Source organism: Diabrotica virgifera, chromosome 10, assembly GCF_917563875.1.
Source record: "Diabrotica virgifera virgifera chromosome 10, PGI_DIABVI_V3a".
NCBI classification, from domain to species: domain Eukaryota; kingdom Metazoa; phylum Arthropoda; class Insecta; order Coleoptera; family Chrysomelidae; genus Diabrotica; species Diabrotica virgifera.
The window spans coordinates 12,602,268-12,629,164 of NC_065452.1; the positions used below are offsets into that span (position 1 = coordinate 12,602,268).

The following is a 26,897-nucleotide window of genomic DNA, read 5'->3' on the forward strand; positions in this document are numbered from 1 at the left end:
ATATAATTTACAAATTAAGAATTATAAAATGTTAACAGTGGTTATAGTTTGCTTAAAACATTAATGTCTTTCAAATAATTAAACAAATGTGTAAGCTTACAGTGTGATCCTAAGACTGCTTTTATATTGAGAGGTATGGAGTGTTTTTGTCTTTCATTAAGATATTTAGGACACTCTATTAATATATGTGTTACATTGATGTCGCAATTACACAGGTCACAAATAGGGCGATTTGACTTGGAGATTAGGTAGCTGTGAGTAAGTCTGCTATGCCCTATGCGTAAACGATTTAGCTTCACAAACAGCTGGCGATTTAGGTCTATCTCACACCAAGGTTCAGTTGAGGGCTTTATTATGCCTATTGTGTTTGTTTTGTTCTGTATTGGTCTTCTTCTTTTCTTCACATTTTATCTTCACTTCCTCTACAAACTATGTGGTTTTCTTTTTTAATATGTTAGTATTCGTTACTTTCCTTTCTCCAAGTGATTCTGTTGCTGCGTTAATTATGTTACCTTTGAGTTTCTCCCAGTTTCCTCGATGTTATCGTTTTCTAATATTCCATTCGTAGCAATCTTCTCTTATATTCTTTTTCTGTACAAATATTCCGTGGACTCTGTTCCATATCGTATTGACCATATATAGCAATGCAGAAAACGACACCTAAGACTGATTTTAATGCTACTGGTACAAAATAAGCTTTTCAATAATCAAATTGATTTTTGAACCAGCAGCTAGGATATTGGTATTGGTCTACGTATTCAACCTGTTGGTGATTTACATATATTGGAAAGGGTAAATTTTTGTTCTTCGATATTTTCATAACTTTGATTTTCGCAGTATTGATCTTCAGTCCCATTTTTCACAACTCTCAGTGACCCTATACTGTATCTGGAGACTATGGTCCGAGTTAGCTACTAAAATACTGTCATCTAGATAACGGATATTATTACTCTTTCTTCATTTATACTGATACTTTCTGAAGAGTGCGATAAAGCGTTCACAAATATTACCTCCGCGTAGATAATAAACAGTATCGGTGATAGAATAAAACCTTGTCTAAAATCTCGTTGTATTTCAATTGGCCTTGACGTGTTACCATTGGTCTTTATGATTTCTGTGTGATTCCAATAAATTTTTGTTTACTTCAATCATCAACTAGTCTAATTAATAAAAGAGGCTGCTTTCATATTTATCCTTTATTTCCTACGATTATATTAGATTACTACAAAAATACAAATTCATCTACAGTTCTCTTCTTCTTACTAGAAAAAGGACAGGAAGGAGGTTTTTAACGATCTACAACATAAATAGCTTCTATAATTTTAGAATCTCTTTTGTCGATTGCGGTGTCGTTTAATCTTTCTATAAAGATGCTGTGCTGTATCCGGGCGAACGCCTTTTAAAAAACTATAAAGACACAAAGATCTGATTGTTGATCTTTGCACCTTTGTACCAGAGTTTGAAGACAGAATATTGCTTCTTGTGTCCCCATAACTTTCCTGACGGCAAATTGTTCTTGACCTGTGACCTCGTCACATCTTCTATACCGGGTGGTGAATAGGAACACGGACCATAGGAAACTCAACGTAAAATTCTAAACTGTTGGATTCCTGCTTCCCTAATTATTTTACATCAAAAGTCATAAGAAACTATTTGTAGAGAATTGAAATCTGTATTGAAAACAACTGTTAATATTGTTCTACGAACAATAATTATTCAAAATTTTGTAAAAATATAATACAATTTTCAGAGAAATACGCCAAAGTTACGCCACACACAGTGCAATAATGTGTATAAGATTGCATTCGGTGACAATGAATTTATTATATTAACAATTTGAACTGTCAATTTCTTTATTTATTTTATCATTTATTGTTTAAAACACGATAAAGTTGATCAGATACCCTCAGTTAAGGAGAAAGTATTAATAATAAAAATATTTTCTTCAGTCAATAGTGTGCTCACTGTCAGTTAAATAGTAACGTGTGGCCTAACATGCCCACACATACCTACTGCAGTAAATACATTATATTTTTCAAAATTTTGGAATGTGTTTAAATCGTAGAACAATTGTAACTTCTGTTTTTAATACAGATTTCAATCCTCTACAAATAACTTCTCATGACTTTTCATGTAACATAATTAGGGAAGCAGGAATTCAACATATTAAAATTTTACATTGAGTTTCCTATGGCCCGTTTTCCGATTCACCACCCTGTATATATAATGCTCTGTATGATTCGCAAGAAAAGCTTCAGAATTAATTTAGTGACTTATAAGGCGGAAGTCCTGGCATAATTTGGCGTTCTTCTTTTTTGACAGTAATATGAAAACGGGTTCCAGCCATCTTTTAGGGATCACTTCTGTACTGTAAATATTATTATATAGGCCAAGGAAAAGGTCTAAGTTTTCCTCGTTGATTAATTTCAGTAGCTCAGCTGGTATTTCATCTCTTCCTGCAGATTTGTTGTTGCTTTTTACTTGACGTAGAGCATATTCCAGTTTGGACTTCCTTATTGGAGGACCTTCGTCGTTTTCTTTATTTAATGTAGGAGGTTATTTGATGTCATAAAATAGTTCCTGTGAATTCCTTGAGTTTGGAACGAAAATGGAAGTTATCGTGTTTTTAATTTAAGTGTTCGATCTCTTTACATTGATCTTTTATCCATTTTTCTTTTGCAGGTTTTAACTAACAGATTAATTTATTTTAGAACCATTTACCAGTTGGGAAACGAAATGAGTCCAATTACTGTGTTAGAGGATGGAACGACAACCCGGAAATGCATAAGTTCCACGAATTATACATGTTCGTCCTCATACTGGTGGTCCCGTTTTTCATAATGGCCTTCTCATATGGACTTATTTGTTGGGAAATTTCCAAAGTAATGGAAAGGAGGTCTGCTATGACTGGAGAGTAAGTAAAACATTGTTGAACTGATAAAAGAGTTGTTGGTGTGAGTCCATATTGACTATTTGTTGGCAAAAGTAGAAAGAGGGCTCACTTCAAAAGGGTTTAGATGAGAACAAAGAAATAGAGCAAATAAGTAGAGAAAAAAATAATACAAGAAGTATCAAACATAAAAACAGTTAAAGCTGTAGGGGAAAAGATATAAAAAGGGAGAACACATCAACTGCGAAAATTATAGATCAATATTTTTGTGTTCGGTATGTTTTAAAATATACTTGAAAATAGTAGAGAAGAGGCTAAGACAAGAGGTAAAAAAGATGTGGAAGAAGAACAAACAGCGTTTAGACCAGACAGAAAGAAGTATTAACTAGGGGGAAAAGCTCATTCTGGCATACATAGATCTAAGTGCTCTAAGATCGACTCTGTGGAAAACAAAATTATATGGCAATGCTTGAGAAAATGGAAGTACCAATTACACTAATAGAAATAATTGAAAGTATTTACAGAGTAGTAAAAGGACGTGCAGATAGCAGTAAAAAGATGTGAAGAATTCAATTGGGATAGAAGTATCAAACAAGGAGACAGTCTTAGCCAGCTACTATTCATAACAGTCATGAACGAATTGATTATAAATACTACAGAAAGAACCAACTAAATACGGACAATAATAGGATATCAAAGATTACAGCCAGTAAAAATAGAAGCCTCATTGTATGCGGATTATATATGTTCAAGAAAAACACCCTATACTTCAGAGAAAACAACCATCATCGGTGAGACAATTGGTGAATACTTGAAGATAGTTTTTTTATTTATTATTTATTTTTATTTTAAAAGCAAACTTTTATGCAAGAACTGGAAAAAAGGATAATAACAAAATAGCAGGCCCCATAAAGAAAGTATCTTTAATGAGAATGGAACGAGATTGATTAACATAATGTGACCCATATTCGTTAAGAATACGTAATGGTTTCTTTACATAATATAAAGAGATACATAAGTCCACATATACAAATCCAGTTATCAATCAAAAATCAATGATAGACTGTGTAATTGTTAGACAAGTCAATGATTTACGTCGAAAAAACGAGGGTATATAGAGGAGCCACCTGTGGATGAGACCATCATTTGTTGAGATCAAGAATACACATAAGAAATAACGATCACAATAGTTTAATAAAAAGAAAATTGAATGAGGGTGAAAACATAAAATCAAAAAGGGCCTCTACAGGTAAAACTAAACTACGGGTCGAGCTCGATTCTTTATAGATTCAATCTGCCGTCAAAAATGAAAGACATACAAGGAACAACAAATGAAGAACGAAATAACAATATGAAACCCAAATTCAGCTATGTAGCAATAAAAGAAGCCACTGAAAGTTAAAATGACCAGATAAATTATTATAAAAACAAAAAACCATATTGGTGGAAAGCAAACATAGACAACCATATAAGGTAAAAAAGAAAGCTTAACTAAAGTGGCTGACCACAGGAGATCAAGAAAACAGAAGATAATGCAGAAGGCAGGCTTATGAAATAAAAATTGAATTTTGGCAAAGATATAGATAGCTTAATGGGAAGCTCAAAAACAAAGGAGCCATAGAAAACGTTGAGAAACTTCAGAGAGAATAGGTACCCCTGAAAGGATAAAGATAGAAGCAATACAAATGAACGAATAGGTAAAATATTACTCAGAGTCATTAAAAGAAAAAAAGATATCTACATATACTCTCCCAACTTAAATAAGAAATGTGCTTAAGTAAATAAATGGATAATATATTTTCTATAAAATATCTTAAAAACACTAGTATTCAACGCTGAATTGCACATTGTATTCGTGGACCTCCAAAAGGCCTATGATAGTGTCACACTTAACAACCTGTGAAAAGCAATGGAAAATCACGGAGTAGATAAGACCTACATAAATGCAATCAAATCACTTTACGAACACGATGAATACTACTCGGAACCGTTTAAATTCGATAAAAGATTTCGACAAGGATGCTGCCTGTCACCTGTCACCAACCTTATTTAAATTTTATATAGATGAAACACTAAAAAACTGGAACAAGAAATGAGAACAGAGGAGAGTAAAAATTAATGGCAAATATATCCATAGCCTTTTTTTGCCAGTGATCAAATAATTTTAGCAGAAGACAAAGACAACATCGTCTACATGATAAAAAAGCTAGAAGAAGCGTTTAGGAGCTGGGGTTTGAAAATGAATTATGATAAAACGCAATAAATGGTCATTGTAAACATCGCAGACGACTTGGAGAAGACATTACAAGAAAAACTAAACATAAAATCTTTAAGACCATAGGAGAAAGCTGCTCACTGTATGGCTCAGAGAGGTGGGTAACAAATGAAAGAATGGAATACAAAATAAATGCAATGGAAATGATGTTTTGGATATTAGCCCGATCAAAGAACAATCTGACCCCAAAAAAAATAAAGGAAGGATGAAAATTTGGGAATATGTAGTTGAAATTGTCTATTATTATATAAGAAAAAGTTTACAATTTTACATGCCCTCCATTTTACAAAAATGGAGGGGAAAACCCCCCTCTCGAAGATGAAAAAAATACATTCAAAATAAGACCTGAATTGGATAAAATGACTAATTCTAAACAACTTTTCTTCTATAGAGTTTTTTCACTAAGTCAATACTTTTCGAGTTATTTGCGAGTGAATATGTTCATGTTTAACAAAATAAAACATGTTTTTGGACGGTTTTTCGAAGATAACTCAAAAAGAAAGTATTTTAGCGAAAAACTTTTTAAACACTTTTTTAAAGTGTTTAAAAAAAGGTTTATTTTTGTTTAAAAAAAACTTCTAACATTAAAAGTAAGTGGGTTATGCTCAAAATATTGTTGGTCCCTTTTATTTTTTGGTAAAAAAATCGCGAAAATCACCCTCTAATTAGCATCACATATAAATTTTAACATTACCACTTCACAAGTTACTTTGTCTATGTATTATTTATATGATCTGTAAGTTTCATCAGTTCAAAGTGCTTCGTTTTGAAAAAGTTGTAGTTAAAATGGCTTAAACGAGTAACTAATCACGAGTTTAGGCAAATTTTGAACAGCCATAGTATGACCAATTTTTGTCTAACAAGAAAACAAAAAATCAAAAATATTCAGAAAAGCAAAACGTACATTTTATTACTTTTTGAGATTTTTGGTATTCCTAATTGTTTTTAAGTGAATTCCATAAACAATTACGATTTTTTTCAAAACTGAGCACTTTGAACCAATGAAACTTATAGATAATATTTATAAACAATACATAAGTAAAGTAACTTGTAAAGCCGTAACGATTAATTTTATTTGAGAAGCTAATTAAGGGATGATTTTCGCCATTTTTTTACCAAAAAATAAAAGGACCAAAAATATTTTGAGCATAACTCACTTACTTTTAATCTTAGAAGTTTAAAAAAAAACAAAAATAAACCTTTTTTTAAACACTTTAAAAAAGTTGTAATGAATTTTCCCCGAAATGTGCTCCGTTTTTTTGGTTATTTCACATTGAAATATTCGATTTGGCATTTGACGAAGAAGAACCTACTTTTCATTAGCTACAACTCTGCTTATACTGGGTCTGCAGACCTCACGCGTACACCGTTTTTTTTTTTTTCAATTTTTTTTATAAGCTATATATTTTTACTAAGAATATTTTTTTCGCTAAAATACTTACTTTTTGAGTTATCTCCGAAAAACCGTCCACAAACATTTTTTTTTTTTTGGTTTAAAATGATCACATTCACTCGCAAATAACTCGAAAAGTATTGACTTATACTCGAAGTAAAAAAACTCTATAGAGCAAAAGTTACTTAGAATTAGTCATTTTATCCAATTCCAGACTTATTTTGAACGTATATTTTTTCACCCCAGAGAAAAAATTTTTCACCCCGTATTTTCCAATTTTTGTAAAATGGAGGGGATGTAGAATTGTAAACTTTTTCTTATATAATAATAGACAATTTCAACTACCTATTCCCAAATTTTCATCCTTCCTTTATTATTTGGAGGTTTTCGTAAAATTTTGGATTCCTTGATCGGGCTATAAGAAGCTTCAGATTAACACAAATGGACAAAGTGAGAAATGAACGAATTGGAGAACTAATGAATGTGAAGGAGAAACTACATGATGAAATAGGAAAACGAATATTACTCTGGTATGGACATGTGCGAAGGAGGAAAATAGGACCTCCTAGATTACAGTGGAATGAACAAATGAATAGAGCAAGGCAAAAAAGAGACCTCACTAAAGAATATATACATATAAGAGTTATCATAGTTATCCTACAACCATCTAATTTGGTGGGCCAATGAAAACAGTCGACTTCGATATTTGGTAGTATTTATTAGATTTTAAGGAAATAAGGAAACATGTCGATTTTTGTTCTAGCGGGGGGCACATTTTTACGATACATAGGTACATCTATCATTTGTCAACGCCTTCCCTTCCACTTCCCCAACCCCTTGTTTTTAAATAGAGAATATACCATGTGTAGCACATCATTAGAAACACATTTACATGGAGTATTCAAACATTACGATTGTCCACGATTTTTTTCGATATTTGCACCATCTGCGCAAAAAAAGTCTTAGTTCATTTAAATACAACACCTCTTACAAATATAACGTAACGCCTATGGTTTGCTAATATATAATTTTTCTGTCATGGACACCATTTTGAACATCTAATTAATTAATTCAATATTAATTTAAGTAAATTGTTTAATGTATCATAACTTCTAATTTATTTAAGTTTCTTTACATTACAATTAATTTATTGTTTTTGCAGTAATTGTTTTAATCCATTTTTTGATATGACAGAAAAAATGACATATTAGGAAACCATAGGCGTTACGTTTCATTTTTAAGAGGTGTTGTAGGGCAGACCGGGGTTGGTTGTTACAGGGGAAGGTTGTTACAGGGGAAGGTTGTTACAGACGCTTTTATTACTTACGAATAGTCGTTGACTCCATAACAAGTCTGAAGAATTTCGCGCATGTCTGTTACCTATAATATATCCAAACGATACAGCGCCAGTCCATCGTATAATCCCGTAGAGTGTGGTTATGTGTTTTCATGCCTCCGAATAAAATTTAATGTGCCAAAGTAAGTATTAATATCTTTGGTAATACATAATGATATTAAATATTCTTGTGACGTGTAAATGCATCAGTATATTATGTTTCTTTTTTATTATATAGTTGCTCAATAAATATAGTTTTGTTAAAATTATTCAGCATTTTTTACAAACCATGCTTTTGGGGTTGGTTGTTACGTTTGTCGTCAGCATATATTTTACACTTTTTGTCTAACTCAATAGTGTTTAAGTTTTATTTCAGTTCTTTAATAAGTAAAAGAAGTGTTAAACTTTTGTTTGATTTATTTGAAATACATTTCTTAAAAATAGTTTTTGTTATATTATTCTTTTAGCCAAATTTGTAACAACCAACCTCGGTCTCCTACTTTAAATGAATTAAGATTATTTTTGCAAAAACGGTGCAAATATCGAAAAAAAAACTCGTGAACAATCATTATGTCTGAATACTCCACGTAAATGCCTTTCTAATGATGTGCCGCACATGGTATATTCCCTATTTAAAAACAAGGGGTGGGGAAGTAGAAGGAAGGGAGTTGACAAATGACAGATGTATGTATCGTAAAAATGTATCCCCTTTAGAACAAACATCGACCTATCTCCTCATTTTCTTAAAATCTAATAAATACTGCCAAATATCGAGGTGAACTGTTTTCACTGGCCCACCCTGTATATTTTTATGTATATCTTTCAGATTAAACCGTACGTCCGAAAAACATATATGCCAAAACGCCAAATTGATCGAAACTCTCCACATGAACTCAGTCAAACGAGCCAAAAACGCCAGAGATGACACTACTATGGTGAAACAAGTAATCTGCATGTTGGTAACAGTGGTAGTGCTTTTTGCAATCTGCTGGACTCCCATGTTGATCGATAATGTTCTGACAGCCTATGGAGTCCTACCGTTTATGAAGTTTGGAACTTTAAAATATATGTCAAATGCTTTCTCCTTAATGGCATACTTTAACAGGTGCGATATATAATTTACATTAGCTCTTTTAAATTACTGCTCATGCTCTATATCAGGGGTCACCAATTAGCAGACCGCGGTCCGCATCCGGACCGTAGGCTAGTTTTGTGCGGACCGCGATTAAATTCAGAATATAGTGTTTTGCAATTGTGTAGGTACTATGTTTGGCTCAACTTATAAATATGTGCGAGCCGCTTTTTCAAGTGTGCTTTATTAAAAATCGGTACATATCTCAGCTAATAGATGAATCTCAACTCCCTAATGAAAATAAGTTGCACTACACCCATTCCAGACTGCTGACAGGTTGTACATTTTTTTAAATAGGAAACATATTTTTTTAAATAAATTCAAAATTATCTTTTTGCCCCAAAAAAATGTATGATTTAGGTTTTTTTGGGTGATTTTAAACAAAAAAACAAAAAAAGGTCTCTCGTCTCTCAAAAGTTAATAGTTTTCGGGTATCGAGTTATAGGCGATTTAAAATGTGAAAAATGCGAAAATACGCATACGCATTTTCTAGGCTTCAAAAGGCTCATGTGTAAATTATTATGAGTGTTGAAAAGATTCTAACGATTAATCGCAGCTTATGTCAATATACACCGTTGTTTTTAATTGTTAATCGTCGGGCGTCGTAACTTTATGATGCGTCTCTGTCGCATGTATGCATATTATACGAACTTATAATTATAATGCGCGAAAAATTCCCAACAAATACTTGAGATTTATTAAAATTTTATATATTATGAACATAGTTTTCTTAAATAATTTATTTATTTATTCAATTAATTATTGCCAATGTGCTGATTAAATACGCCAATCATAAATATAACGCGATACGCACCACATAGTGCGACGCGCCGCCGTGGGAATTAAGGGTCGAGAGGACGCGCATAATTAGCAATTAAAACAACGGTCTAAATTAAAATATGACCCGATTACTCATCAGAATCTTGAAATTGAATGTTTCAACTTCAATTTGGGCACTTGACAACCTCAAAAATAATAATTTTAAATCGCTTAAAACTCGAAAACTTTTGAGAAAAAAGATCTTTTTTGTTTAAGATGGCCAAAAAATGCTAAAAACATATTTTCGGGGGCAAAAAACGTGATGTTTTGAATTTGTTAAAAAACTAGAACCCTTTCAAAAATAAGCACTTTGAACCTGTGAAATTTACAGATTATATAAAAAAGTTAAGTAATTTGTAAAGCGATAATGAATAGTTTCATTTGGGGTGCTAAATTAGGGGGAGATTTTCACAATTCTTTTACCAAAAAATGGGATTAACAGTATTTTGAGGGTAACTGGCTTAGGTTTGATGCTAGAAACTTTTGTAACAAAATAAAAATAAAGTTTTCTTTTAAACACTTTAAAAAAGTTGTAATGAGTTTTCCACGAAAAGTATTTCATATTTTGGTTATTTCACGTTAAAATATTCGACTTGGAATTTGACGTATAAGAAAAACTTTTCATTAGCTACAATTTTTCTTTCACTGGGTCGATAAACTTCATTTTTGTTGCAATTTTTTATAAGCTACATTTTTGCTAACAATATTCTTTTCGATCAAATACTTACTCTTTGAACTATTTGCGAAAAATGGCCTAAAAACGTGTTTTGTTTGTTGAACAATAAACATTTTTACTCATAAATAACTCGAAAAGTCTTGAGTTGACCACTTCGGTGGTTACACTGAAAAATTACACGGTATTGCTATATTTTACGTTCATTTACTGGGCTGTAACGACATATAGGTATTTGTAACACATGTCGCATTTAGTAATTTTTTAAAGGGGCCCCCATTTCCAATTCTGCATGGGGGCCCCGACGGAGTTTGTTACGCCACTGAGAAAAATATAATATTAACAGCTTACAACATGAAAGTACACAATATCTGTACCGTAACAGACTTGAACAGAAACTAAATCAAGAACAAAGAACAACCGAAGAAGAATATAATCACATAAAAACATGCATAAAACAAGCAGCACAAGAAGCATTAGGAAACTTAGAAAACGGAAAAAACCTGAATGGTGGGATAAAGATATCGAGAAGAAAATAGAGAAGAAAAAACAACTTCACCTACAACGTCTACAAAATCAGGAAAACGTTGAGATTCAACAACAATACAGGGACCTAAATAGAGAAGTAAAAAGAGAAGTGATTAAAAGAAAAACGCAACCTGGATCAAAAAATGTGAATACATAGATCAGCAATTAGGAGGAACTAGGAGTTCAGAAGCATGGAAGATGATAAAGAATGTCAGAATATCACATAAAGGTGGGCACACAAGTAAGAGTATATCTGATGCCGAGTGGGAACAACATTTTAAGGAATTATTGGTAGAAAAACGACCACAATACATAACAAGAATACAAGAAAAAGAGAATGACATACAGAGTGAACTCGAAATAGAACTAGATAAAACCAAAGTGGAAGAAGCTATTAAAACTATGAATTCCCGGAAAGCACCCGGAGCTGGAGGGATTAATTCTGAATTAATAAAATATGGACCACCCAAACTATGGGATATGCTTAAAAATCTTTTCGAAAGATGCCTGAATGGAGAAAAAGTACCAGATGAATGGCTAACATCACATATTACTCCCATACATAAGAAAGAACCTAAAAATAACCCCAAAAATTATAGGGGAATCGCAGTCATCAGCACCATTGGAAGATTGTACTCCAGGCTATTAAGAAATGAAATAGAACAAGAAATTCAAGGAAAGCAAGATGAAGAACAAGCTGGTTTTCGTGCGGGACGTTCAACGGTAGACAATCTCTTCACTTTAAAAATAGCACTAGAAAAAAGAATACAAAGAAATCAGGAAACCCACATCGCTCTTATCGACCTAGAAAAAGCCTATGATAGTGTCCCCATAATAGAACTATGGAATTCAATGAAAGACATCGGTATCGATGGAAAACTCATACAAGCAACTAGAATGTTGTATGAGACCACTAACACCAGAATCAAAAACGGCAAAAATTTCACTGAGGCATTTAATACTTCAAAAGGCCTCCGACAAGGATGTTGGCTATCTCCCACTCTCTTTAAAATATACCTTGACCAATCCTTACAGAGGTGGACAAAAGCAGTAAAACCGATGGACTGAAAGTGGGGGACGACTCCCTATTTACATTATACTTTGCGGACGACCAAGTTGTTATAGCCTAAGATCAAGATGACTTAAGCTATATGATACGGAAGCTAAATGAGCATTACCAACAGGCAGGATTAGTAATAAATATGGATGTCAGAATACCTCATAGTGGGAAACGAAGACATTGAAAACCTACCATTGGAACAAGGACATATTGTTGGTGTGAAACAATGCAAATATTTGGGAGCTATATTTAACAAAGAGGAAATAGTGAAGATGAAATACAACACAGGATCAATAAAGGTAGAAGCATCACTAGTTCCCTCAATTCAATTTTATGGGACAAAGATATCAGGAAGGAAACAAAGAGAAGAATATATGAAAGTATAATGAAGAGCGCTACAATCTACGGTGCAGAAGTTTGGGACATAAGTGCAAGAAATAAAAGGAAGCTACTTAGTACAGAAATGGACTTTTTGAGGAGAAGTTGTCAGGTTTCGAAATTACAACATGTAAGAAATGAAACAATTAGAGAACGTATGAAGGTGGAAAAAACTATAATAGACGATATTGAAAGAGACAGCTGACATGGTTCGGTCACGTTCAAAGAATGAATGAGACTCGCTGGCCGAGAAAAATATTAGAGTGGGTCCCACCGGAGGGAAGAAGAAGAGGACGACCACGGAGAAGCTGGAGGGACAATATTCAGGAGGCAATGGATTCGAGGCAATTAGATGAAGATATATGTTACGATAGAAAAAATTGGAAGCTGGGTATGGAGAGGCGGCGACAGCCGTAGAAATCCATTATATATATATATATATATATATATATATATATATGTATAATATGTATGTATAATATATATAATGTATAATATATATATATATATATATATATATATATATATATATATACCAGACCCAGCTTTTTTATGCTTTCAAGGAGGGTCTTCGGAATGACTCCAGTAGTAGACATAATAATCGGTATCGTCTGGGTACTTTGCATTCTCCATTGTCTTCGTATTTGAATTTCCAGATCTCTGTACTTGGCGATCTTTTCAGTAAATTTACTACGTAGATTATTATTGTTAGGTATCGCCACATCAATTAGTGTTGTTTGTCTTGTTAATTTATTAACTAGTACGAGATCTGGTCTATTATGTGCGACTGTTTGGTCTGTGAGCACAATGCGGTCCCAGTATAGCTTGTAGTTGCCATCCTCAAGCATACTCTCAGGGACGTATTGATAATACAGGAGATGGTCCGTTTGGAGAAGTTCCAGCTTGATGGCTATCTCTTGATGAAGGATTTTTCCCACTGCGTCATGCTGTTCCTTGTATTCAGTTGCAGCAAATGCCTGGCAGCCCCCTGTAAGGTGTTGGATGGTTTCTTGGGCTTGACATCCATATCGGCATCTGTGGTTTTGAACTTGAGGGTCTTTGATGATATTTTTCAGGTAATTTCTGGTTGGTATAACCTGATCCTGAACATATTTCTTGATGTCAACCAATAGTTCGACGCTGTATTGTCGACATAGTTTTGGCTGACCTCATTAGGATGTCGCCCGTGCAGAGGTTTACCCATCCAGGTGCGCATTTTTTCGTCTTTAGTGAGGTGGTTTATACGCATTTCTGGTTCCCTCAGTTTAGTCGGTGTTGTGACATCTACTGCGCAAATAGCGTGATGTAGAGTAGATATCTCAGCTTACATCTGAAAATAAGTTCTTAAATTAGCAATTTGTTTATCTAATTGCTCACCTATATCCATAAGTCCTCTTCCTCCTAGATTCCGTGGTAATGTCGTTCTTTCTACTGCACTTTTAGGATGGTGTTTGTGTGCCTTTGTAAGGTGTTTTTGTAATCGCGTTTTTGTCGAGTGTAGCGTAGCCCGCTTACTTGTGGTCCATGACGTCAGACCAATAGATGGACGTTCAAGCGCCTACTAAGAAATTTGAATTTCATAGCATTTTCAAAGCCTCGTAATAAACGTATGGGTTAAAAATATTTGTTTTTTTGCATGCAAGCGTTTTAAGATCATCTTACCTTATGTTTTTTAATATTATTTTAATATTTAAAAATTTATGCAAGTTCCCTATTGTGGTTTCCTACTTTCTCTCTTACTGCCTCTGTTTTTTGTTACAGTTGCATCAATCCCATTATTTACGGATTCATGTCGAAGAGTTTCAGAGAAAGTTTTGTCCAAGCCTTGTGCTTAAAGTATGAAAGAAGAAGAATGCACGAAAGAACCAGCAGCTACAGCCTTCGGCACATGTCGGCCAGAGGATCAATGAAAAGTGTTGTTACACGAACTACTTCGCTGAAGTGACTAATAGGGACTACTGTTTAACATGCTATATGTTCCAGCAGTACCAAATATTAAATTGTACAGTAGGTGATCAAATTATTAGATATTGATAAAATGATACAAATGAGAAGTCACAATTTCTAAAGTTTATGTTTTTTTAAATGTGATTTTCGTTGTCTTGAATGAAATACGTATTGCTGATCAAACTCTTTTCAATTAGATAGGAATAGAAGACTGATGAATTTCATGTATAAGTAGAATTTCATCAGAGCTCGGTGCTTATTTCTTATTAATTTATTATCTTTGGTGCTAAAACATATGACAATGTTCCCCTCAGCAAATTATGGTCAACCCTACAGCAATCCAACATTAAACATGGTCTTATCAAAGCAGTCCAAAGTCTGTATATAATGGAACGAGTGCAAAAATTAAAACTGGATCAAGGATGTCTGAGGGATTTAAGGTCACGAAAGGATTGAAGCAGGGTTGCTGTATTTCGCCTACCCTTTTCAAAATTTATCTGGAACAAGCACTGAAGCTGTGGAAAAAAATGTAATGACATGGAAATCCCTCTCAATGACGAGACAACACTATACACTTTATGTTTCGCTGAAAACCTAATTCTGATTGCTCAGGATCATGACACTGACTTAAATTACATGATGAGGAAACTAATAGAAGAATATAACAAATGGGGCCTCGAAGTCAACATTAAGAAAACTGAAGCCATGTGCATTGGAGGGACAAAGCAGTCCCATTACATTAGACGATGAGATAGAAATTAAACACTGTGATGAATACAAGTACCGGGCATGAAGGTAACTCAAGATGGAACACTCGATGCTGCTATAAAAGACAGAAACAGACAAGAGAGGAAAGCCATATCCATGATGAATGGCATTCTGTGGGATCGAACAATATCTAAAACGAGCAAACAGCTCATATACAATACCATACTTAAAAGTGTAATCACATATGGCAGTGAAGTTTGGCCATCAAAACAAAGAACAGAGAATATGTTACTAGTAACAGAAATGGACTTCTAGAGAAGAGCAGCAGGCAAATCAAGATGAGATCGGATACCAAATGAGAGAATACAAGGAATAATGGGAGACACACATATAATAATTGATGACATAAAAACAAAATAACTAATATGGTACGGCCATGTACAGAGAATCCCTAAACAGATTCTGGTGTGGACACCACAAGGGAGAAGGAAAAAAGGAAGTCTGAGAAGAAGCTGGAGGGAGGGAATTGAAAAAGAATTAGAGGAAAGAGAAATCCCTCCAGGTCTATGGTTAAATAAAGAAGAATGGCAGTTAGGAGTCGGAAGGCGTCGGAGAACGCTGTAAACCGATAGTATTAGTAGGTGCTAGATCAGATAACAGGACAATTCCAAGGTGATATACCTTGATATTTAACACATTGTGTGCCACGTCGCTCATATATGAGAGACACAGGTATTTTGCCAGGGGCCACGTCGCTCATTTTTGATATACACGTATGACTAACTTTCATGGCCGTGGATGTCAATGGCCTCTGAGAGTAGTACCCCAGTTAAAGCGTGGCACTCAATGTGTTAATATACAGTGATGAGCGCGCTAATAACTGGCAAAATAACGCAAAAGATGGAAAACATATTAAGTTGTGAGATAAAAAGAGATGAAACTAGTAGAGGTAGGAAATTTAGCGATAGAGAAATATAAATTTACATTATATTGATTGTTTCCTATCTTTAGACGTATCAGAGGAGTATGTCAACTAAAACTGTCACTATCAGAGTGGTAGTTGCCAAACTCGTCCGATACATCTAAAGGTGGGGAACAATCAATATAAAGTAAATTTATAGGTCAATTTATAGGAGTCAATCAATATAAATCTGTTCCAATATAAAGTAAATTTATAGGTTTCTATCGCTAAATTTCCCACCTCTACTGTTTCATCTCTTTTTATCTCACAACTTATTATGTTTTCCATCTTTTGCGTTATTTTGCCTATAACAAAAACATATGTTTTCTGCAGTCGATGTTTTGTTTTAATTAGTTATTAACAAATTAAGGTCAAAAACCGTAAATTTTTGCTTTTTTCGATTATCAGAAAAAAGTGAAACATTTGAAACAAAATTAGAAAGTAAGAAACTTATGTCAGATATTTCGGTTTACCATAAATGTTAATAACTTTTTTAAAAACAAAATTAGAACCTTCATATTGCATGTAATTTTAGATCTTATTATGGTGTTTAAAATACATACGCTCAAAATGTCAAAGCGATCGGTCAAATAGCTTAATCGTTATTTTATTTATTTATCCCAAATTAAATTTTTTTTACAACAATATTTATTAATTAAATTTAGTAATTTTTATTGTAAAACGTTAATATTTATGATTAATAGGTAGGTACAGTATGGTACAAATGAAAGGAATAAATTCGTTATTTCGTAAGCCGGCGACTTTAAGGAAAAATCCTGAAACAAGTCGATTTTTAATTTTAAATTATGATTTTTTGACATAATATATATCTTATTAGTGACGTCATCCATTTAGGCGTGATGAAGTATTCGATGATTTATTTTTAATGAGAATAGGGGCCGTATGGGCTCATTTGAAAGGTTATTCAACTCTAAATTCAACAATATAAACACTAATATAATTATTTATACCAGGTGTTGAAAAAAATTGTTTTTAATTAAATTCATTGAGACAAAAAGAAGAATGTATGTAATTAATTTAATTCAAAATACATTTTACTGCTGTCAGAAAACAGAAAAAAATGGCTATTTCACAAATAATCATTTCTTTTCGCTTAAATTCAATGTTCAAACTTCCAAGAGGTAGGTGGGTGGTAGCCTGAATATTGAATTTAGGCGAAAAGCAATGTTTATTTCTCAAATATACATTTTTTATGCTTTCCGACAGCAGTAAAATGTATTTTGGATTAAATAAATTACGTACATTCTTCTTTTTGCGTCAATTAACTGTAGCCTTAGGCTTTCTTAACATTTTGCTGTTTGATTAATTCGCTTATGTTAGATAATAAAAAAGTTAGGTACTTTAACAAATAGCCATGTTGATCATTAATACAGGGTGTTTCTAAATAAGTGCGACAAACTTTAAGGAGTAATTCTGCATGAAAAAATAAAGACCGTTTGCTTTATAAACATATGTCCACAAATGCTTTGTTTCCGAGATACGGGATGTTAAATTTTTTCTTACAAACTGACGATTTTTTTATTGCTCTAAAACTGGTTGAGACATGCAAATGAAATTTGGTAGATGTTAAGAGGTAGTTATTGCGCATTTTTTGACGTACAATTAAGAATTTTATATTCACCATTGGTGTGCATACGGGTATAAACATTTTAGATACATCCCGTATGCACGCCAATGGTGAATATAAAATTCTTAATTGTATGTCAAAAAATGCGCAATAACTACCTCTTAAAACCTACCAAACTTCATTTGCATATCTCAACCAGTTTTAGAGCAATAAAAAAATCGTCAGTTTGTAAGAAAAAATTCCGTATCTCGGAAACAAAGCATTTGCGGACATATGTTTATAAAGCAAACGGTCATTATTTTTTCATGCAAAATTACTCCTTAAAGTTTGTCGCACTTATTTAGGAACACCCTGTATTGATGAATAACATTGCTAGTTGTTAAAGTACCTAACTTTTTTATTATCTAACATAAGCGAATTAATCAAAGATCAAAATGTTAAGAAAGACTAAGGCTACAGTTGAGTTTCAATTTCAATATTTTATATACGCTAGAATATTCCACAAAGTGTTCCAAACTTTGAGGAAAAAACACACTATCATTGTTACACCCGGTATACAATGACACTTACCTGCTTAGCAATTATATTATTACATCGATATTCTTGAAGAATAAAGCTATAATATACTATGTATAAAGCGTCGTTTAAACACAACGACAAGTCACAGCAACTAGTTGTGATGACAAGTTGAAACGCTGTTTAGACGCTGCGATTCAATGCGATACCAGCTTCAACCCAACTCCAACTTTGATAAGTTGTGCGATGCACCGTTTACACACAATGATAAGTTGCAACAACTCGATTGACCTTGATAAGTTGTTTGATTTATCGCTGTGTTTAAACGATCCTTAAAAATCACTCAAATCGGACAACAGGTTTAGGAAATACGAGACATCAAATATTTCCCATTTTTAAGGTGGTGTGTTAATTTTGATGCTTATTGTATTAAAGTCACAATATTTGAAAACTTTTTGCGGTTATTTTACGTCTTGGATATTGCCCTTAATCCAGATTACCATGATTTGACCTGTCAGATCAACAATTATTATTATTCTTGACGTTTGGAATAAAAGTATTAGACCAGTGATAATTATTATACCTACGTGTTATAATTGTGTATAACATTTCGATACGCTTTATTGATAATTTTGATATGATACTGATTTATGGAGAAGATCTTCATTTGGTAGATAATAATATATGCCCATAAGAAGCCCAAATTTTGAAAAGAAAAAAGTCTTTTCAAAAAATGAAATTGGTACCAAAAATTTAACAAAACGGAGTTCGTAGAAGCACGTATCATAGTATAATAGAGACATTTTTCTAACTGAAGTTTTTTCTTCAATCAAAACATTTTTGTGAAAATGAGAAAAGCCGAAAATCTTCGAAATCTTCAGGCACGATTCAAAATGTGTGTCCCAGCAGGGCGACTTCAATTCGAACATCTAATTTACATAATATTAATTAGTCAATTGGTATTTTTTTTTGTTTTTTTGATTCAATTGTTTTTATTACATTTAATTTTATTGTTCGTTTAAGCTTTATGACTGTCTTGATTAATTTAATAAAAATAAAAAGTTAACTGATATTTTCTTGATTACTTACGAACGCAATTTATTTTTAATTTGTTGAATAGACGATGGAAGCCCACATCCAAAATTATAAAAAAAAGGGGTGAATATTTAGGGGATCATTTTTCAACGCCATATTACAATATATGAGAAATGGAATAGATCAGTTTTTGTCCCATTTGAAAATCTCTATTCGTTTAAAAGATATATCGTGGATATATTAGTCTGGGCCCTGTAGGTACTATACAATGTACAACCAATCAATAGACGCTTAGGGAATAGCATAATCTATATAGGAAACAGTGGTAATTAATTAAAAATTAATAAACCAAAGCAAGTTACCAAATCGCTTGTAGAATCTCTTCCCTACGAAGTGTAGAACACGGACGAACTTGTAGCAGTACCATGTTCTGCAGTTGATCGGCATTTGTTACTATTTATTACATACTACCGCACATTAAACCGTACATTAAATCGCACATAACAACCCACTAAAGAAGGCTCTAATACATATTTTATATCAGTACACTTTAATTGAGTAAAACAAAAACTCACAAAAAATATTCCGTATAAATAGGTACTTCGGTTCCACCTTAACCGACAAAGGTGAAACATAAACTGAAAGTTTATGTTTTTTTTTCCCTCGTGATTTACTATGGAATCTCTAACGCGAGAATTTCAGTGCCACCGTTGCATTTGGTTGTCTTTTTAAAGACAGATCACATGCTATGATTTTTTGTGGCGGATATTCTTGAGTTGGGATTGATTTCATGTAATCGAATGAACTATCTTTTAGTAAAGTCGTCCCAGGAACGCAACTCATCAATATTGGCAATATCATTTTAAAGTCGTCTACTTTAAAATGTATAATACGTGTCTGAATTGCCGATATAACTGAGTCAGATTAAATAAATTATTAGAAGAATTTTTTACTAAGCAACAACATTTTTGTTTATTTAGTATTATTTTGTATTTTGACGACACCCGACTTGGGCGTCGAAACGTTAATAAAATCATTTTTAGGTAAAATTGTGGCTTATTTCCCATTTGAATATACTTGATTATAAAAATGGGGTCTAGGACGTTTCATCGCCGCCAGTTCATCTCCGCCGTTTCGATGCCGCCAGTTCATCGCCGGCCGATTCATCGCCGGCCGTTTCGATGCCGCCGGTTCATCGCCAGTCAGTTAATCGCTAACTGATATATTTCCGAATTTTCGACCAATTTTCGACAGTTACATTTATTATTTATTTTTAGTATTAATTAGGAATTTTATGAAATGCGAGATACGACCATTCCCGTTGCCATACTTAATCTTTTAATACACTTTTAAACTTTTATAATATAAAATATAATTTAACACTACAAATTAAATATTGTTTAGTATCAAATTTAGGGGAAGTAGAAATAGAACAGTAAATTAATATAATAATATTTTTTATCTATTTATTTGTCATAAGTTTTGAACTAATTTAACGTCGTTTCGTATCATCTCCCATAATACAAGATCAACTGACTAACTGGCGATGAAACGGCCGGCGATGAAACGGCCGGCGATGAAATGGACTGGCGATGAACCGGCGGCATCGAAACGGCGGCGATGAACCGGCGGCGATGAAACGTCCCATTCCGATAAAAATGCCACAAGAAAATAGCTTCAGAACAACATTAAGAAACCGGTATGGGCCTAGCGTTTGTCAAAATTTTAGGAGATTGGAAACTTTGTACGAGAAATTGGCACACTGTCAAAATTCAATTAAATTTTTAAGACGATGTAGAGACAACAATTTAATACCAAAAGGCTTGAGGTTACGACCAGCATACTCAAGCAGAAGACTCCAAAATATTTTACATAGAGCCAGTGTGTCAATGATCCGGGAAAGGTTACAATTTCATAGATCAAATTTATTTTTTATTGAACAAGACATCGTAAGTATTGAAGATTTGCTTTACGGAATGATATCAAATTCTGATTTTGATCGAATTATTTTTAGTTTACACATAATTTATCAAAATTCATATCAGAAACAAAGAAATATACATTTAAATAAATTTAATATTCTTTTAGAACAAAATAGTACCGTAAAACGGGGTTACTTTGCACCATTTATTATTATTTTTTTTTCTTAGAGTGGATATAAAGTTACTTGAAAGAAGATCTGAACTTTTTATTATATACATCTATTGAACAGGTCGTAATATAGCTTTTAATTTAGCTATTTTTTAGGTATATTGCATAATTAAAAGAAAAACCTAGTTTTATTAGTGGTGCAAAGTATACCCTAGAAGAGTCATACTTTGCACCACTCGATATTTTAATAATATTTGGCTACAATATGCTTACTGGTGCATAGTAATCCTACCGGATTTTAAACTTTGCACCAATTAAATGCAAAAAAATATTCAGTGGCCAATTTTTTAAATTTAAATCTACCTACATTTATGAAAGAAGCATAAAAGGAAAAACATTGCTACATTTTAAATGAATAAACTTTATTATAACGGCAATAGTGAAAATACGAAGTTTGAAACTAATCCCACCACAATTTGTCGCATTCTGGAACAATGTACAATCCTCGTCTGGAAATTTTTTTGGGAGGTTTTATGGCACCAATGGCGAGTTTTTCATTAAATTCGCTTTCTTCTTCCATCTCTTGCACCTCATTTATTTCATCGTCTGATGAATCCCTGCCTACTGGAAAGTGGTCGTCCAAAACATTGTTCTCCTCTGAATCATCTACGATTTCTGGCTCAACAGCTTTATGAGGTGTGGAAGTAGATGCTTCAGTTAGATCTTTTAAACTAATTTCAGAATGGGCAATACTTTGTCCTGCCGGAACAGTTATTTTCTTTTTCTTCCCTTGTGTCTTAAACTTTGTGGCTTCCTTTCTTTTATCTTCTAAATACTGAATGAAAGTGTTTTCGATATCCGACGAACTTGATTTATTATTTGTTGAATCACTATCAGTTATCACATTAGATCGCTTAGTTGTTTTTAACCGCTCCAAGAGTGGTGTTGCATCACAAGGAACGATACCGCATTTCTTAACCGGACTTTAATATCTGATCGCCATTCTTTTGTATTTTTTCGATTAATGACCGTAAAGCGTTGGAAAATGCTGTTTCTCAAGTACATTTGATCTACTGCCTACATGAGTTTCCTTATATTGAGATAAAATTTCCCTCCAGGCCTTTTTCATTGGAGCAAATAATGCAACATCTAACGGTTGTGTAACGGGGGTCCTATTCGGAGGCAAATATATAAAATGAATGTTGTGTTTTCGACACAAATCCAGGACATTAATATGAGAAGACAAATTGTCTAATAAAAAGGACCTTCTTTCCCTGAATTTTTTTAAGCCTAGGCAATAGAATGGTGTTAAACCAATTTGCAAATGTCTGTGATTCGAACCAACCAGAGGCAGTATTTGCATAACGTTTACCAGAGGGGCCATTTTCAGTCCCGGTGTCCCACAAATTCTTGGATTTGTACACCACATAAGGAGGTAGTAGCTCACCAGCTGCATTTCCACACATCATAAGAGAAATGCTACTTTTTGAAGAGTTACAAATTCGTTCAGGATATTTAACCCCACGTTTAGTTAATACCTTTTTTTTCCGGTATCATCTGTTAAGTTAGTCTCATCATAATTAAAAATAGCATCTGGCTCCACACCAGTTATAGTTTGTCTTAAATTTTCAATGTATTCAGTCATTTGGTCTGCATTGAGTGCTGCTCTGCTTCGTTTAATGTTTGAGGCTATCCTTGCAGTAAGGTCCTTATGGCGACTTAAAAATGATTTGACCCAATCGATACCTGGAGTATTATCCTTAAAGCGAGTAATATTTTTTCCTTGGCAATTTAAATACCTCTTTATTATTTGCCGCAATTCCATCCCAGTAACAGGAAAACCAACATCACTAAGGCGCTGAATACATTGTACGAAGCACTTTTCCTCTTCGTACGAGAATATTGTTGGGTATCCTGGTTTTCCAGCGTGTACTCCTTTTAATTTATAAAATATAGTTCTCCTTGGGATTTTAAAGGTTTCAGCTGCAACTCTTGTGCTCATGCCATCTTTTATGGCTGACAAACATGCCTTCAGATCTTCTTCTGTGTAGTCTGCATATTTGCGAGATCCCAGTTTCCTTTTATAATGTCTGGGCATTTCCTAAAACAATTTTTCTATTTAACTTTTACTCCTGGGGATACTTTGCACCACTTGCAAGTTGGCGGTGCAAAGTATACCCAATTTCACGTCTTAAGTGCACATGTTAACAATGTTTTTTTTGTTATTGCTATCCTCGTTTAAAACCGTTATTTTAACAACTAAAAATCGCAATCGGTTATGGTATATATCATTAGATGTGTACTTACCAATTTTTGACCGCTGTGACTGTCTGTACTGTATGATTTTGCAAAGCCAGAAAATAATAAATTTTTAAGGTTGATATTCGAATCGTTACTGATGAATAACTAACGACCGCAGGGACAATCGCGCGCGTCTTACTGATGTATTGCGATGTTGCCTATGTGTTCTAAAGGTAGTACAAACATCTAAAGAAAATTGAGCGTATATTTACAAAAAATATACTTTTACACGTTCGGTGCAAAGTTACCCTGCTCAGTGCAAAGTAACCCCGTTTTACGGTATACATACTTTTGATAACCTAAATAGAAATAATGACATATTAGCGACAGTTGTCAATCTATCAAATAGACATTTAAATGCAACGGAAAATTTGGTATTGTCAAAAGGTTTAAACTATGCTGTCACTCATCCATCTATTCCAAAATTAGACATAATTAGCGCAGTGGAAAAAATATCCCAGTGTTTACCAACTCATGAAAAAGAACAATATAGGGTACTATGCAAACTTGAATTGGAAAAATCTAATAAAATTGAACAGAACATCAGCAAAGAGGAAATGAAAGCTTTAAAACTTTAAAAAATGATGACTCCATAACAATTCTACCAGCGGATAAAGGAAATGCAACTGTAATAATGGATAAAGTACAATATGAGGACAAAATTACAGATCTAATTACAAATGGACCTTATACCAAATTAACGAAGGATCCAACGAAGACACTGGAAAACAAAATCTATAGAACTTTATTCAAATTTAAAAATGACCTAACGTACTATCAAAGAAAATTAATGACACCTCATTACAGTAAGACACCACATTTTTATGGAGTACCGAAAATTCACAAAGTAAATATTCCACTTAGACCTATTTGTAGTACCATCAATTCTCCTTGTAGTGAACTATCAAAATTTTTATTAAATATTATAAAACCATTTGCAAATAATAATGACACATTTATAAAAAATACACAACATTTTTTAAACAAATTATCAAATATTGAATTTAATCCAAATAATATTTTAGTAAGTTTTGACATAAACAGTTTATTTACAAATGTGCCATTAGATAAAACTTTAAACATAATCAAAACGAAATTAGAAAATGATAATACATTAGCAACTAGGACAAGACTAAATGTATCAGCTATAATGGAGTTATTGACATTATGTACTAATAATACCTATTTTCAACTAAATAATGAATTCTATAAACAAAATTTTGGTCTCGCAATGGGCTCTTCTTTATCTCCATTATTGGCTAATATATTTATGGAGGATTTCGAAACTAATATCATTTCTAAACAAAATTTAAAACCCACAGTATGGTGGAGATATGTAGATGATGTGTTTTCCATATGGCCTCATAGATCGGAATTGTTGGATACGTTCCTGAATATTATAAACGATCAAGAAGAGACAATAAAGTTTACAATGGAAAAGGAATACAATAACACCCTACCTTTCCTCGATGTTTTGGTCTCAAAGAAGGATACTGGATATGAGACTCAAGTGTATAGAAAACCAACACACACCAACAGATATCTCAATTACAAATCAAATCATAACATCAACGTTAAAAAGGGAATCATTAAATCCTTATATGATAGAGCCAAAATTACTTGTTCTAACGAAAATTCATTTTTAGAAGAAAAACGATTGTTAACATCTGTTTTATTAAAAAATGATTATCCCATATCGTTTATAAATAAGGAATTGTCAAGATTGGATCGAATGGAACAGAACAACTTAGAACGGGATCCTACAACATTTACAAGAAATAATACGAGGAAAATATCAATACCATATGTAAAAGGACTATCCGAGAAACTTAAAACAATAGGAAATAAATTCAGCATATCAACATCATTCAAAACAACAAACACATTGAGATCTATTCTATCTAAAACTAAACCTAACAGTGAACAAGAAAGAACAAAGAATTGTATTTATAAAATACCTTGTGAATGCGAGCAATTTTATATAGGTGAAACGTCAAGACCATTAGACGTTAGAATAAATGAACATCAGTCTTATATAAAAAATAGAGAATTTGATAGATCTCAAATATGTCAACACGCATGGGATAATGAACATAGAGTTCAGTGGAGAGATTCAAGTATAGTCCTAAAAGAAGCAGATAGTAAAAAGAGAAAAATCAAAGAAGCGGCTCTAATTATGCTAAATGAAACCAATTGTGTCGCAAATTCCTCGGTAGAATGCAGTAGGATGTGGTTACCCATGTTAAAGGAGGAAGTCAATAGAAAGAAAATACCACAATTAGTAAATCAGTAACATATCGAGTTAGTACATATTTAAAATTTAAAATATCAAGTCAGAATTTGGTATTAGTTTTGAGAGTAAACTAAATGTAAACCCAAATACTTACGATGTCGGGATAGTATCACGAAGTTTTTCCTGGTTTTCCCTCGTGATTTACTATGGAATCTCTAACGCGAGAATTTCAGTGCCACCGTTGCATTTGGTTGTCTTTTTAAAGACAGATCACATGCTATGATTTTTTGTGGCGGATATTCTTGAGTTGGGATTGATTTCATGTAATCGAATGAACTATCTTTTAGTAAAGTCGTCCCAGGAATGCAACTCATCAATATTGGCAATATCATTTTAAAGTGGTCTACTTTAAAATGTATAATACGTGTCTGAATTGCCGATATAAATGAGTCAGATTAAATAAATTATTAGAAGAATTTTTTACTAAGCAACAACATTTTTATTTATTTAGTATTATTTTGTATTTTGACAACGACACCCGATTTGGGCGTCGAAACGTTAATAAAATAATTTTTAGGTAAAATTGTGGCTTATTTCCCATTTGAATATACTTGATTATAAAAATGCCACAAGAAAATAGCTTCAGAACAACAATAAACTGAAAGAGCAGAAGTAAATACTATAAAACGATGATTTCATTAGATGAACAATTCTTTAGCTACTTCGTTAATGAATCATTTTCTAGGTACATACCAAAATTTTGGGGAAAGATTTTTAAAAATCTGTCGTTACTCTATGTTAAATAGCGATTTTTTGTAAATTATGTATAAGTAAGTATACAGGCTTTATATGATATATTCCAAAAAGAAGTTTATACTCGTAGGTTCTAATATTTTTCATTGGCATAAATTTAAAGAACACCGCATTTAAAGAATATGAAAAAAGCTATGAAGTTGAGAAACAACAGCAAACAATTATTAACCTTGAAACCTTGAATATTTTAATAACTAAATAATATTTGATATGTTTTATA

At 32.9% G+C, this 26,897-nt stretch overlaps 1 protein-coding gene across 2 annotated transcripts in view; it reads left to right on the forward strand.

Moving 5' to 3' along the window:
- LOC114329556 (QRFP-like peptide receptor) overlaps positions 1-17,442 on the forward strand; it is a 205,880-nt gene extending 188,438 nt beyond the window's left edge. For both annotated transcript variants that reach the window (XM_028278701.2, XM_028278703.2), the window contains exons 5-7: positions 2,712-2,914; positions 8,721-8,999; positions 14,246-17,442. In XM_028278701.2, coding sequence (XP_028134502.1) covers positions 2,712-2,914; positions 8,721-8,999; positions 14,246-14,429 — 666 coding nt within the window. In that variant the 3' untranslated portion in view covers positions 14,430-17,442. The remainder of the gene's footprint in view (positions 1-2,711; positions 2,915-8,720; positions 9,000-14,245) is intronic.
- The last annotated feature ends 9,455 nt before the right edge of the window (positions 17,443-26,897 follow it).